Below are 16,741 nucleotides of genomic sequence, written 5' to 3'. Positions count from 1 at the left end.
GATAAATAGTTCAAGATGTCATCGAAAGAATCACGACGCTAAAACGAAACTGGGCAGGGCACTTAGCTAGAACACAAGATAGACGGTGTGTAATAAATAGTGTGATGTTACTGTCTTCTAGGTCGTAATTAATTAAAACTCTCTTCTTAGTTCAAATACATTATATTATTTACACTCAACTCCATCAATGACTAACCATAACTATCTGTTTACATATATCAGTAGCGACCTACCTTACATTAATTAAATACTGAGTACAATAATCTTTCTCCACCGAGTTAATGTTTATATACACATTTAAATAATAACAAAACATGACAATTCAATGTTACTTGCGGTTATTGATACAAGAACAGATACTACATGGATTAATGACTTTGAATGAGTTTTAAACATATTTTGTACAGGGTGATATTATAATACCACACCTCCCCGTTTTGTTAAAACTACATATTTTTAAAATGTGATGCTCCTCTTTCCCTTTTACAAAAATGTTTATGGTTACCTAATACTATTTTGAAAAATTAAATTTCCTAACTATGCTAACTAACTGTAACATTACATTTCAGATCAATCAATTTTTCCCTAAACATGTATATTCTTTTTCCTATTTTACACAAAAGTTCATATTTTCCCTATACTAAACTGGTATTTTATAACCTATTACTAGTTCACGTACTTTCACGTCGTGTCTTTTCGTCCTTTTTTTTTCGTTCACTAATTCACTTCATCAAAACAGTGTCCACAGTGAATGAAATTGATCCTAACTTTTAAATAGTCTTTTAGTGCCTATAGGCCGTAACTAATCTAATTGTAATAAAATCTCGACTTTAATACTTCCTAAGCTAAGCTAAATATTACCTAAACTTCTATTAAATGGTATATAAAAAAAAGAATTTAACGTTACTTTACTATTTCATCTTATTATTTCAGTCTTATTTTGATTTATTTATATACGCCTTACTAACTTTAAAATATTGTACCTATAATAAAAATGTAATCTCTCTAAAACTTTTAATATGTGTCTCTAAAAAACTTCTAATAACTCTCTTGTACCTATAATAAAGATTTAATCTCTCTAAGAACTTCACTTTTTGTGTCCCTTTGCTTACTATCTACTAACACTATTGTAAGATGTTGTCTATCCTTAATTCAAACACTTCCATTTTCCGCGAAAATTTAACCTGAATTCATTATATGCATTTAAAAATAAGTTATTTATAATTTACGTTACTTTAGAGAAAAAAAAATTTACAACTTTAATTCTTAGACATAATTCAATGATTAGCTACTTATTTGCTTAGTATCTTCTTAATTTTGCTTCTTTTAATTTTCCCACATATTTTAATAAAAAATTTTTTCTCTCTCTTCTTCTTGTCTGGTACTACAACTATATATTTCTTCATTTTTCTCCACATTATAACACTCCTACAGTGTACATAATTCATCTCCATATACATATTTCATATAACAATCATATATCATTTATCTCATATATCATTTCATATAACGTCATAATCATCACTTCATATACTAGCTCCGATACCTTCGTTTTACCTTAATAAAAGAGGTTTCACTCGGATGTCTTAGTTCTCCGCCAATATTAACCCGAATTTTCGCCCTGATCTGTACGCACCATTAAGGTGGTATAGTTAACTCAAAACACGAAATAGGTATTTTATGCGGTTCAAATTCTTCTAAAAATATCACAACCTCAATCCCTTGCTTTGAGGCCGTTGTTTATTCACGAATAATCATGAATAAAATAGGTACTCTCAAAACACAGAGTGGGTCTCTAATAAGCTTTCAAGCTTCTATAAATCACTTAGTACCTTCCCAATTTGACAAGAGCAGTGGGTTTCTTATTGTCTCTAGTTGCCTCATAATATTTAGCTTATAATATTGTTAGTTCTTCTTCTTATCTATATAGTCCTCCAGATTCTTTATCTCGACTCTTCAGGTCGGTTCGTTAAAAATATATCTCTTGCTTATAGCAATGTTTATCGTATATCATCACTAATCATTATTAAAAAAATATCATTTATCACTCAAAAAATATTAATTCAGGTTCATATCATACAAAATTTAACACAAAATCGATTAAAATGTATCTATAGAATCAATAAATATCAATAATAAAAACAACTGGCTAATAAAAATTCAATAGTAGTATACATATTCGAAAAAAATTCAATAAAAATTCAAAAATAGCATATGCAATGTTATTATTTTAACTAATTAACTAATATTTTAATTAATTACGACCTAGAAGACAGTAACATCACACTATTTATTACATGGCGATCCTGCCAGGATCGGAGCATCACATTTTAAAAATATGTAATTTTAACAAAACGGGGAGGTGTGATATTATAATACCACAGGTGGACAAGACAAATCATGGAATGGAGGCCCAGAAACTACAAAAGAAGCCGAGGACGACCACCGACTAGATGGACTGACGACATCAAGAGTAGCGGGAAACTGGCTACAAGCGATCCAGTGTAGGGTACACTGGAAACAACTGAGGGAGAGTCAATTTAATTTTAGAAAAGATATAACCTCCTCAACAACTCTGAGACGGTTATACACCTTTCACCTTCTTAAGGTGTCTTCTCCATTACTGAAGGTTGGCTATAACTACAGCAAATTGCTCTCTAGCTTGAGCTGTTCGTAGTATCGAATGTGTGTCCATGCCTGTCCAGTCTCTTACATTTTTCAGCCAGGAGCATTTTCTTCTTCCTGGACCTCTTTTTCCTTCCACGTTTCCTTCCATTAGAAGATTATAAAATTGTATTTTTCTCCTCTGTAAATATGTCCTTTTCAACACAATTATTAAATAATCTTTTTTTGAAAACTATTTACGGAGAGGAAACCGAACCGTGAAATTTTTTAGTTATCTGCGCGAGCATGTCTTCCGTGATGTGGTATAATTTAATACACACCTTTTAAACTGAATCATCTCTAATGTTTTGTGTTTTCCAGGTGGAAAAGATGATTTCCTCATAGACGATGAAATAGCAGACCAACCCGCTCTGATGTTTGAAGATCGAACTCATCCACTAAATAATGATATTAGTTCGGAAACTCTAATGGATTCTACTCCAAAGTCTAGACGAAGAATACCGTCAGGAGTGGAAAATAGCCCGCTAAGTACCAAAAACAAAAAGTTTTCCATTAACAGAACTGGATCTCTAGACACACTGAGTCCGTGTGAGAGTATCGCCAGTGATGATCTGATGATGGATTTCGGGTATAGCCAGAGTAGTGGATTGGATGATTGTGAAACGTACGTATATTTTACTCTTCAGTTGTTAATTGCTTAGTTAATAAATTGTGAAACTGTTCCAAAATAGACCCAATCGATGACAAATCGAATAATAAGTACCCTTTCAGACTAAAACACTGGTGTCTACCACCGGTTTTCAATTGCAGCAAAGCATTGTTGAGCCACTAAAATCAGCCAGACACTCGGAATGTGGCTCATCTGTAGTCGTTCATTTAAAACAATGCTTTGCTGCAATTGAACACCGGTGGCGGACACCGGTGTCAGACACCAAGTGTCTTAGTCTGAAAGGGTACTGATGTTGTTCTGAAGCTATTTCCTTGCGGCATTTTTATGATTGACTATTTATATGGGAAATAAGCCACAATTAAATTAAAAAAAAAAATAATTTTATTAACGTTTCGACACCCGTTGTCAAAATACAAAATACTACTAAAATAAACAAAAATGTTGTTGCTAAGTAAAATATTCTTCTAATAATTTATTTAATCTGACTCATTTATATTGGCAATTCAGACATATATTATGCATTTTAAAGTAGAAGACTGTAAAATGATATTGCCAATATTTATGAGTTGCGTTCCTGGGACCACTTTACTGAAAGATAGTTCATTCGATTACATGAAATCAACCCCAACTCAAGAATATCCGTCACAAAAAAATCATAGCATGTGATTTGTCTTTAAAAATACAACCAAATGCAACGATCACAGTAAAATTCTCGCGTTAGAGATTCCATAGTAAATCACGAGGGAAAACCAGGAAAAACCTCGTGATACTATCCCGTCATAGTAAGTATTTGGTTTTACATTTAATTTACTCTCAAGAAACTAATACCAAATTCTGACTTTAATATGTTTAAATTATAAATAATATTAATAATAAATAGATATACAATAAGTAATACTATAATATAAAATATGTACTAACTCGATATGTTATTGACTTACTAATCTTGGTATTTTCTTTCTATTGACTTCCTCTTTCAGTATGGGTAACCACATCCTACTGCATTCTACCGAGGAATTTGCGACACAATTGGTTTCATTTAGCATAATTAGAGCCGCTTCTTTGATTTTTCTCTTTTTACTATCTGATTCTTTCAGGACTATACTTTAATCTCTCCACTGAACTCTATGTTCATTATACCATGCGTGTTGACATATTTGAGATCTATCAAATTCTCTATTTTTAATATAAGACTGATGTTCACTTATTCTAACGTTTAATGGTCTTGATGTTTCACCTAAATAAAATTGTTCTCATTCACAAGGTATTTTATAAATGCAATTCTTTGTTCTTTCTTGTTCATTGTTAGGTTTAGTTTTAGAGAGAATAGATCTCAATGTGTTTGTTGTTTTGAATGTTGTTGAAATGTTGAATTTATTTCCTATTGTTTTAAGTTTCTGGGATAGTCCTTTTATATATGGTATTGATATTTTCCTCGTATTATTTCTTGTGAATGTTGTAGGATCCCGTTCTAAGTTGTTCTGTTCCATGAAGTAAAAGACAGACGTAGTCTCAATCATTTATTGTAACTTCCGACGACCGGTTTCGCTCTCTAAAGTATGCAGAGCATATTCAGGTCAACGGTTACAAGTCACTAAATGCTACAAATAAAAACCAGAGTTAGAACAATGTCCGGTTGTAAAAGATGCTAAAGATCCATAAGATCAAGCCAATATTGAACAACATACATAAAAGTAGTTAAGATAGCAGACATATGCATTCCAACTCGGGGGCGGTAACAATCGTCCCCAAGCTCACAAACATGCAGATGTATGCGGTCTATAATCATGCAATTATAACGTGTCATACTTTCATTCGGTTACAAGGAGCTACTACCTCAGTATTCATTAACATGATATTTCTGCTTAAGTTATGCTAACGGGATATGGTGGAATAGACGGAGATCCGTCTATTCGGAAACGGAGATTAGTAAGTCAATAGCATATCGAGTTAGTACATAGTTTATATTATAGTATTACTTATTGTATATCTATGTATTATTATTTATAATTTAAACATATTAAAGTCAGAATTTGGTATTAGTTGCTTGAAAGTAAATTAAATGTAAGACCAAATACTTACGATAACGGGATAGTATGACGAGGTTTTTTCCTGGTTTTCCCTCGTGATTTATTATGGAATCTCTAACGACAGAATTTTACTGTCATCGTTGCATTTGGTTGTCTTTTTAAAGACAAATCACATGCTATGATTTTTTTGTGACGGATATTCTTGAGTTGGGGTTGATTTCATGGAATCGAATGAACTATCTTTCAGTAAAGTCGTCCCAGAAACGCAACTCATAAATATTGGCAATATCATTTTAAAGTGTTCTATTTTAAAATGCATAATATATGTCTGGATTGCCAATATAAATGAGTCAGATTAAATAAATTAGAAGAATATTTTACTTAGCAACAACATTTTTGTTTATTTTAGTAGTATTTTGTATTTTGACAACGACACCCGATTTGGGCGTCGAAACGTTAATAAATTTTTTTTTTATTTAATTGTGGCTTATTTCCCATATAAATAGTTAATCAAGGTACTGATGGAGAATGATCATTAATTTGTCACCTGCATTAAATAAACTTAGGTAAAATTAAATGAACACTTAGGACCAAATTAATAATATCATTTTATATTTTAATAATACATTTTAATTTCTAAGGCTATTGATTCCTAAAATATAGTACCTAAGTAGCTAATAGTTTAATTTGCCATTATTGAAAACATATTTAACGTTTTGAATGTTATGTGCTATTCTTCCTTCTGTTTATATACAGTGCGTCCATAAAGTAACGCATAAATTCATTATTTCGTAAACCAGCGGCCTTAAGGAAAAATCCCGAAACAGGTAGATTTTTATTTTTAAATTACGATATTTTGGCATATATTTCATACTAGTGACGTCATCCATCTGGGCGTGATGACGTCATCGATGATATTTTTAAATGAGAATAGGGGTCATGCGATAGCTCATTTGCAAGGGTATTCAATTCTCTATTCACTAATATAAACATTAACGTCATTATTTATACAGGAAGGTAAAAACAGGTCGATTTTTATTTTTAAATTACGATATTTTGGCATATATTTCATACTAGTGACGTCATCCATCTGGGCGTGATGACGTCATCGATGATATTTTTAAATGAGAATAGGGGTCATGCGATAGCTCATTTGAAAGGGTATTCAATTCTCTATTCACTAATATAAACATTAACGTCATTATTTATACAGGAAGGTAAAACAAATTTTTGAATTAAATTAATTCAGACAAAAAGAAGAATGTATGTAATTTATTTAACTCAAAATACGTTTTACTGTTGTCATAAAACAGGAAAAAATGTTTATTTGAGAAATAAATATTGTTTTTCGCTTAAATTCAATGTTAAAGCTGCCACCGACCTGCCTCTTTGTAGTTTGAACATTTCGTTTAACGGAAAATCAATGTTTATTTTTCAAATAAAACATTTTTCTGTTTTCTGAAAGCAGTACAATGTATTTAGAATTAAAGAAATGACATACATTCATCTTTTTGTGTCAATTAATTTTATTAAAAATTTTTTTTTTTTCGGACACTCTGTCTAAGTGATTATATTTATGTTTATATTATTGAATAGAGAATTCAATACCCTTTCAAACGAGCTATCACACGACCCCTATTCCCATTTAAATTTATCATCGATTAGGTCATCAAGCCCAGATGTATGACGTCACTAGTATGAAATATACAGTGATGAGCGTGCTAATAACCGGCAAAATAGCGCAAAAGATGGAAAACGTATTAAATTGTGAGATAAAAAGAAATAAAACTAGTCGGGATGGGAAATTTAACTATATTAACCTAAAAAGTTACATTATATTGATTGCTTCCCACCTTTACACGTATCAGAGGAGTATGTCAACTAAAACTGTCACTGTGACAGTGACAGTTGCTAAACTCGTCCGATACGTCTAAAGGTGGGAAACAATCAATATAATGTAACTTTTTAGGTTAATATTTCTAATTTCCCAGCTCGACTAGTTTCATTTCTTTTTATCTCACAATCTATGTACGTTTTCCATCTTTTGTGCTATTTGCCGGTTATTAGCGCGCTCACCACTAAAGCTCGGATTATTCTTTTTTTGCCTATTTTGCCTATTATAATTGTTTTTTGCACTTTTTGCCTTTTTTCGTAAATTCCGCCTATTTGTGCCTTTTTTAAAATTTCATGGTACTACCCATGATATTATTCTATTACTAAACCATTCTATAATAAAATTTTGGGCCAATAATAAAATATCAATGGTTTGTTTATATAACAGATTTCTAGGAAAATGTACCTGATCGAGACTTGAGGGTTAACTATTTGGAAATCCCTAAGCTTTATTAGTTTATTATCAGTTGTACAGTCGGTTACTGTATCAGAGTTTAGTCACAAATTGCTATATCCTAGTTTAGTTTTGTTGCGTATACCGAAAAGCAAAGAACACGTTTTAAAACGTTTTAAACATTTGTGTGAAAAGATGACATCTAAATTAAGGCTATGGATCGCACCTTATTAGGAACTTTCTCTAGAAGGAGATGGAGCATTTTGTAAACCATGCGGCAAATCGGTAAGTTTTATTTTTTCTCTTTTTTTCTCGTCCCACAACATAACTAAATTCTAAAGCGGTTTTAGAATTCTAATTATTTTTTTTTAATTCTCAGATTTCAAGTAGAAAAAAGTACTTTATTGACCAGCATTGTGGAACCCCACTTCATAAACGTAATTTGGAAAAATTAAATTCCTCTAAGTTAGCCCAAATATCTCTGCGGGATAGTTTAAGCAGTTCAAAAAAAAGGAGGAAGACGCATTTAAATTTGATTTATTCCAGATGATGATTGCATCCAACATTCCTCTATATAAAGTTAATAACCCTAGTTTTAAATGCTCTTTCGAAAAATATCTTAATAAATCCTTACCGGACGAGAGTACATTGAGAAAACATACCGTGGAAAAATGTTATGTGGAATGTATTTCAAAAATTAAGCGGGAGTTAGAGGGCAATTTTTTGTATATTATCGTGGATGAAACGACAGATGTATGCGGCAGGTATATAGCTAATTTAATGATTGGAATTTTGAACGAAAACTTTGCGAGAAAACCTTATTTAGTTGCCGTTAAAGAATTGGAAAAAACAAACAATTTAACAATAAGTCGATTTATACAAGATAGTTTAACAAACCTCTTTTTACCCAACCCTATACCAGTGAATAAAATAGTTTTAATGCTTTCAGATGCTGCGGCATCTATGTTAAAAGCTGCTGTTAATTTAAAGATTTTTTATCCTAATTTAATTCATTGCACTTGTGTAGCCCACGTTGTAAATAGAATTGCTGAAGAAATAAGAAATCTGTTTCCGTTGGTAAATAGTTTTATAAATTTTATGAAAAAAGTTTTTGTAAAGGCTCCGTTGAGGGTGCAAATATATAAAGAAAGACTTCTCGGTGTCCCTTTGCCACCTAAACCAGTAATTACAAGGTGGGGAACCTGGCTCGAAGCAGTTTTTTTTTACTTTGAACGCTGCAATGAAATAGAATTAGTTATGTCAGAATTTGATGATGATATTTCCGAAGCCATTCGGGAAGTAAAAAAAATATTAAAAAATCCCAAATTGAAACAGGAACTCGCTTATATCAATGACAATTATAAATTAATAGTTACCACAATTACCTTATTAGAAAAACAAGAGATAAATTTATGTGATTCAGTAAAATTAATAGATAATTTAAAGACGAAAATTAAATCGGCACCTGGAAGTAACGGTCAATTAATTTTTAAAAAAATTAAATATGTTTTCGACAAGAATGAAGGTTTTTCGTTTTTATCTAATGTTGCTAAAGTTTTGAATGGGACATTTTCCGAGGAATTACAAATTATGCCAGATTTATTATCCGCTCTGAAATATGCTCCAATTACATCTGTCGATGTCGAACGTTCGTTTTCAATGTACAAATTAATTTTAAGTGATCGAAGACATAGTTTTAAGACCGAAAATATTGAAACACATTTAGTTGTTTCTATTAATGATAAAATTTTAAGTGGTTACAATGTTTAATTATTAATTAACAGTTATTTAGTTACTAGTTTATTTATACTAATGTGTAAATATACCTGCCTTAAGTTAATATTACGTTAATTCACTTTGTACAATAAATAATAAGTTATATTCCTTTATTGCCTATATTTTGCCTAAATGTTAATATTCCTGCCTTTTTTAATAAAAATCTTTGCCTATATAGGCGCCTTTTTCTTCAATTTTTGTTGCCTATAAATCCGAGCTTTACTCATCACTGTGTATTAAAAAATTTTAATTTATAAATAAAAATCTACGTGTTTCGGGATTTTTCCTTAAAGGCGCAGGTTTACGAAATAATGAATTTATGCATTACTTTATGGACTCACTGTATACTACTACTACTATCGGTTTACAGCGTTCTCCGACGCCTTCCGACTCCTAACCGCCATTCTTCTCTGTTTAACCATAGACCTGGAGAGATTTCTCTTTCCTCTAGTTCTTTTTCAATTCTCTCCCTCCAGCTTCTTCTCGGCCTTCCTCTTTTTCTTCTCCCTTGTGGTGTCCATGCCAAAATCTGTTTAGGGATCCTGCCATCTGGCATTCTCTGTACATGGCCGTACCATACCAGTTGTTTTGTTTTTATGTCATCAATTATTGTATGTGTTACTCCCATCATTTCTCGTATTCTCTCGTTCGGTATCCGATCTCTTCTTGATTTGCCTGCTGCTCTTCTCCAAAAGTCCATTTCTGTTACTAGTAACATTTTCTGCGCTCTTTGTTTCAGTGGCCAAACTTCACTGCCATATGTGATTATACTTTTAAGTATGCTATTGTATATGAGCTGTTTGTTCGCTTTAGATATTGTCTGGTCCCACAGAATGCCGTTCATTATGGATATCGCTTTTCTACCCTGTATGTTTCTGTCTTTTATAGCAGCATCGAGTGTTCCATCTTGAGTTATCTTCATGCCCAGGTACTTGTATTCATCGCAGTGTTTAATTTCTACCCATTCGTCTAATGTAATGGACTGCTTTGTTCCTCCAATACACATGGCTTCAGTTTTCTTAATGTTGACTTCGAGACCCCATTTGTTATATTCTTCTATTAGCTTCCGCGTCATATAACTTAAGTCGTCATGATCTTGAGCAATCAGAATTTGGTCATCAGCGAAACATAAAGTGTATAGTGTTGTGTCGTCATTGAGAGGGATTCCCATGCCATTACATTTTCTTTTCCACAGCTTGAGTGCTTGTTCCAGATAAATTTTAAAAAGGGTAGGCGAAATACAACAGCCCTGCTTCAATCCTTCCGTGACCTTAAATCCCTCAGACATCCTTGATCCAGTTTTAATTTTTGCAGTCGTTCCATTATACAGACTTTGGACTGCTTTGATAAGACCATGTTTAATGTTGGTTTGATGTAGGGTTGACCATAGTTTGCTGAGGGGCACACTGTCATATGCTTTTTGTAAGTCTACGTATACCAGGTGAACTTCTTTATTGACGGCTGTTTTTTTTCTCAATAACGTGCGTAATAGAGTACAGGTGGTCTACCGTGGACCGCCCAGCTCTAAAGCCAGCTGGCTCCTCTGCTTCGTAATCTCTATAGTCATTTTCTATTCTGTTCTTAATAAGTTTCCCATACATCCTACTTATTGTGCTGTTTACCGCAATTCCTCTGTAATTTTCACATTGATCCTTGCTGCCCTTTTTGTGGATTGTTGACATGATAGATAATTTCCAGTCTTTTGGTAATTCGGCACCATTTAAGCAATCTTGGAAGAGTTTTCTTAGCTGTTCTTGGAGTTTGTCTATGCCGGCTTTCACTAATTCTGCAGGGATGTTACCAGGACCAGGGGATTTTGCATTTTTCAGGGATTTGGTTATTTCTTCCATCTCTGATTTACTTATTTGTAATGGTGATGAATTTATATGTATACCTATCGTGTTTTCTTCTATGTTAACAAATTCTGGTCTTTGTTCTGTTAGTAATTTTTTGAAATATTCTTCCCATTTTTCCGTTGTTATTGGTGATATAACGTCTTTTTTCTTATTAGTTCTCATATTTTTAATTAATCTCCAACTCTCTGTGCTTCTTCTACCTCCTATGTAAGTGTTGATTTTTTGGCAGTTCTTTTCCCATGATTCGTTCTTTTTTTGAGTTATCTTCTTTCTTACTTTGGCTTGGGCTTCTTTGTAAATTATTTTATCGTTGTCTGTTTTTGTTGATAGGAACGTTTGGTATTTCCGACGTTTATCTGTAATTTCCTTTTCTACTTCTTCATCCCACCAGTACGGTTTTATTGTCCTTTATGGTTTTCGTCACATTTTGTGTTCGTAGTGTTCTTCGGTATTTTCAAAACTACCACTTTCTAATTTTTCGTCTAAACGTTTTTTATACAATAGCTTTACACTCTCATGGTTTAGACTGTATAGATTGTACCGTACTTGTTTTATTAACTGATTTGACTCGATGTGCTTCTTTTTCATGTCTGTTTGGGAGTACCGCTTTAACTTTTAGCAGATGATGATCGGTGCCACATGATGGCCCTCTGGCTGCTCGCCCATCTTGTATTTTAATTGTAGTTCTCTGTCTTACAACGCTATAATCTATTATAGATTTCAGATTTCTGGTCTGTTGTATCCAAGTGTACTTATGTACAGCTGGTTCCAAAAAAAACTGATACGACTCTTAAAGCGTATTTTGTAGAAAATTGAGCAGTGTACTTTCTTCTTCCTCTTCTTTTTATTTTTGGTCTCACTGCAAGGCAATTACCAGCACGATTTATAGGCGATCTTGATGTAGTCTGGCTCTAAGCGAAATCAAAATCGCTGACTATGTTCTTGTAAAAAGCTTTTGATTAGGTGTAATATAATGAATATGAGTTTAATTATATTTAATTGATTATATTTTGAAGGATAAATACTTATTATTTACATACTGTCACTGTTACTGCCAAATCTTAAAATTGGTCAGATAACTTCAACCTCAAAAAATGGCTGTTTGTTTGTTTATTCTATTATTTGTCTGTCATAATAAACATAATATAATGTCAGACCAATCATACACTGCTCAAAATGATCAAATCTGAATAAGAGTTGTATCAGTTTTTTTAGGAACCAGCTGTACACTCACCGGCAGAGAAAACTGGCACCCCAAAAAATGGGTAATTTTTAATGTCTTGTATTTCCTAAACCTGATGTCCGATTGAAGTAATTTTTTTAATATGTTATAGCCTTATTCCTGATCAATATCGCTGTAATAATATTGTTGCTAGACAGGTACATTGTCAATGTATACAGAGTGTACGAATCAAACTGTGTTTTTTTCTCAAACTTTGGAACACCCTGTGGAATGTTCTAGCTTTTATAAAATACTAAAATTAAAACCCAACTATAGCCACAGATTTTCTTAACATTCTGTTTTTTTATTCATTCGCTTATGTGGGATAATAAAAAAGTTAGGCACTTTAACAACTACCCCTGTTTTTCGTCAATACAGGGTGTTTTTCAATAAGTACGGCAAGCTTTAAGGGGTAATTCTGCATGATAAAATAATGACAGTTTGCTTTATAAACTTATGCCCGCAAATTCTTCGTTTCTGAGATAGGGGGTGTTGAAATTGTTCTTACAAACTGACGATTTATTTATTGCTCTAAAACGGTTTGTGATATGCAAATGAAATTTGGTAGCTTTTAAGAGCTAGTTATTGCGCATTTTTTGGCATACAATTGAGAATTTTATATTCACCATTGGCGTGCATACGGGATATATCTAAAATATTTATACCCGTATGCACGCCAATGGTGAATATAAAATTCTTAATTGTATGCCAAAAAATGCACAATAACTACCTCTTAAAATCTACCAAATTTCATTTGTATATCACAAACCGTTTTAGAGAAATAAATAAATCGTCAGTTTGTAAGAACACTTTCAACACCCCCTATCTCGGAAACGAAGCATTTGCGGGCATACGTTTATAAAGCAAACTGTCATTATTTTATCATGCAGAATTACTCCTTAAAGTTTGCCGTACTTATTTAAAAACACCCTGTATTAACGAAAAACAGGGGTAGTTGTTAAAGTGCTTAACTTTTTTATTATCCAACATAAGCGAATGAATAAAAAAACAGAATGTTAAGAAAACCTGAGGCTATAGTTTGGTTATAATTTCAGTATTTTATAAAAGCTAGAACATTCCACAGGGTGTTCCAAAGTTTGAGAAAAAAACACAGTTTGATTCGTACACCCTGTATACAATGACAATGTACCTGTGTAGCAACAATATTATTACAGCGATATTGATAAAGAATAAGACTATAACATATTAAAAAAATTACTTAAATCGGACATCAGGTTTAGGAAATACAAGACATTAAAAATGACCCATTTTTTGGAGTGCCCGTTTTCTCTGCCGGTGAGTGTATATCACGGTGTGGATAAAATCGATTTAATATTTTAAGTTATTTTGTGTGCATGTTGATATTAATCTGGTTCCATTATCGTTTCTGGTATTTTCACCGTGTGCTCCTACCGCTTTGTTGTTAAATTCCCGTCCAACTCTGCTATTGAAGTCTCCTAGAAGTATGATCTCTCTAGATGTTCCTACTTTTATAATTTCATCGTTCAGTTGTTCGAAAAATTCATCTTTATTGTTGATCAATGCGTCCTCATTAATGCCATATACTCCTAGTATGGCTATTCTGCTTCCTTTTATCGTGATGTTCATTTTTATAAACCTCTGATTAATTGCTTCCCAAGAGGTAATATATCTTCTTAAAGTTTTGCGAATAACAATAGCAACTCCTTGTTGTGCTCTTTGGTCTTTAGTTACTCCACTATAGAACATGTCATACTGACCCCACTTTTCGGAACCACTACCCTTCTTTTTAGTTTCCGTAAGCACCGCGATATCTATCTCTGCATTTTTGAGTTCTGACATGATTTCTGGTGTTTTTCGGTAGATACCTTGCACATTCCATGTACAAAAATTCATTAACCGTTTTCTTTGCAGTTTCCGTCTACTGTGTTTCCAATCTTGTGCCCCGAGGCTTTGGTTATGCTTTTTAACATTGTACGTGTTTTATAAGTACCGAGGAGTTAGCTCGGTGCCTTAACCCCCAACTTGGAGAGCCAGGGATTTTACATCGGAGTATCCTTCTCCTATGTGAGTTGCTTCCACTACAGCTAAAGAGTCCCACCTACCCTGATCTTATACTATCCCTAAAATCAAGGGTTGCCAGCTCCGCCACCTTCGCCGTACCAAAAAGTAGTCTTCGTCGCCTTGGATGCCGTTCTGGACTTCATCCGTAACCCTGGACAAGGGACCCTTAGCAGGTGCTAGCTTCCCGGGTCAAGAAGCTTTCCCTGATAGGATTATCCAATAGAATCCAAAGGACTCTAAAGGAGTTCCTACCCGCTACAGTTGGACTCACTGTATACATAGGCATATAATTTATTCGATATCCCTCTCGGTTTTATTTACTGTCTGACCAACGTTTTCTTGACCTTTTTGTTTATTATCTTCGAGTGAGTGATTTTTTTCGCTATTTTTACTTTGTATTTAGTACATTGTTTCACGGTCTGTGCTCCAAAATTTAAAGAACCGCTTGGATTGACATGAAATTTGGCATACACATAGGAACATGTCAAAGAAGAAAAGTGATATTGTGCCGATGTGTGCTTTTGCCACTGGGGTAGGTTTCACCTATTCTCGCGGGTGAAAAAATATACGTTCAAAATAAGTTCGGAAATTTAACTGACTAATTCTAAGCAACTTTGGTTCTATAGAATTTTTTCACTAAGTTAATACTTTTCGAGTTATTTGCGAGTAAATATGTTCATTTTTCTAGCAAAAATATAGTTTCTAAAAAAGTGGAAAAAACGGTGTATGTATAAAATCTCTAGAATCAGTAAAAGCAAAGTTATAGCTATAGAATATTTCAACGTGTAACCAAAAAATGATGCACTTTTTGAGAAAGACTCATTACAACTTTTTTAAAGTGTTAAAAATATTTATTTTTGTTTTTTAAAAAGTTTCTAGCATCAAAAGTTAGCAAGTTACGCTCAAAATAAAGTTGGTCCCTTTTTATGGGGTGATTTTGGTAAAAAAAACTCGGAAAAATCACTCCCTAATTACCATCTTAAATAAAATTAATCGTTACCGCTTCACAAGTTACTTTACGGTATATATTATTTATATGATCTCTAAGTTTTATCGGTTCAAAGGTTTTTATTTTGATTTTACAGTAAAAATTTTTAAAATTTTTTTAATTATGAATAAAATAATTCTTCTTTTTTCAAAATAACTTAAAATTTGTTAGTGATAACAAAAATAACAAAGAGCAAAAAAATGTAGGTTTGGCTTTTCTGAATATTTTGGATTTTTCGTTTTTTTTTTTGAAGATAAACATTGGGTAAGATAGCTGTTCAAAAGTTGCAGACACTCGTGATTATTGACTAGTTCAAGCCCTTTCAACTACAGCAACTTCAATGTGAGAATTTTATATTCACACATCGGCGTGCATACGGGTAATATGACCCGTATGCACGCATCTCAAAGAGTAAAAAATGTAGGTTTTGCAATTGAGGGGGCCAGACGTAAAAGGGTTTAAGTGCAGTTTTGATAGTTCTGAGATAATCAGCTTTAAAGTTGTTTGAGTTTTATAAATTCTAGAAGTCATTAAACTAAAATATGTCTAGTGTACAATGTACTATAAAATGATAAAAACATAAGGGTATATTATTACTCTTACTATATCCTTCCTTTTTTTCAATTATTAAAAATGTACTTGAATCGGTACATGGTGTTGATAAATGTTATTGGTAAAACGGTTCAAGTGCAGATGTTAACTACATATTAGTAATCATTTTTGTTCCAGCTGTGAGCCACAGTGTAACTACAACTGGCACGTTGCATAATACTTAATTAGTCTTCAAAATTGGTCACAAATCTAATATTTATTTACTTGAAATTAATCCAGTATTAACATGTGTTTACACATTACAGAATACTAAAAATAGTTCTGTGGTAAAATGGTTCAAGCGCAATTAAACCCGTTTATTACTATTTATTTTTTACAGAATACTAAAAATAGTTTTGTGATCAAACGGTTCAAGCGCACGGTTAAACCTGTTTACTACCAAAGCAAACTGCATTTGTTTTCAGTGAACTAAATGCAATGGCGATAGATGGCCACTGTAGGGCGAAATATGCTTAACTCGTTTTACCACCAAGTTATAATACCATTTAAGTATGCGAATCTGTACTTAGAGTTAAATTAAAAAAAAGTGCACTTAAACCCTTTTACTTCTAACCCCCTCAATTATAAATATTCTAGTTTCATTTTGTTTTTCGGTAAGACAAAAATTGGTTAAGATATGGCCGTTCAAAGTT

The 16,741-nt window shown here is 32.7% G+C and overlaps 1 protein-coding gene across 11 annotated transcripts in view; it reads left to right on the top strand.

Moving 5' to 3' along the window:
- LOC126890038 (uncharacterized) overlaps nt 1-16,741 on the top strand; it is a 619,722-nt gene that overhangs the window by 349,738 nt on the left and 253,243 nt on the right. For all 11 annotated transcript variants that reach the window (XM_050658857.1, XM_050658859.1, XM_050658856.1 and 8 more), the window contains one exon: nt 2,986-3,289. In XM_050658857.1, the coding sequence (XP_050514814.1) occupies nt 2,986-3,289 (304 nt within the window). The remainder of the gene's footprint in view (nt 1-2,985; nt 3,290-16,741) is intronic.

This window comes from Diabrotica virgifera, chromosome 8, assembly GCF_917563875.1.
Source record: "Diabrotica virgifera virgifera chromosome 8, PGI_DIABVI_V3a".
NCBI lineage: Eukaryota > Metazoa > Arthropoda > Insecta > Coleoptera > Chrysomelidae > Diabrotica > Diabrotica virgifera.
The sequence above is the reverse complement of the archived record's forward strand: the minus strand, read 5'-3'. Positions and strand labels throughout refer to the sequence as shown.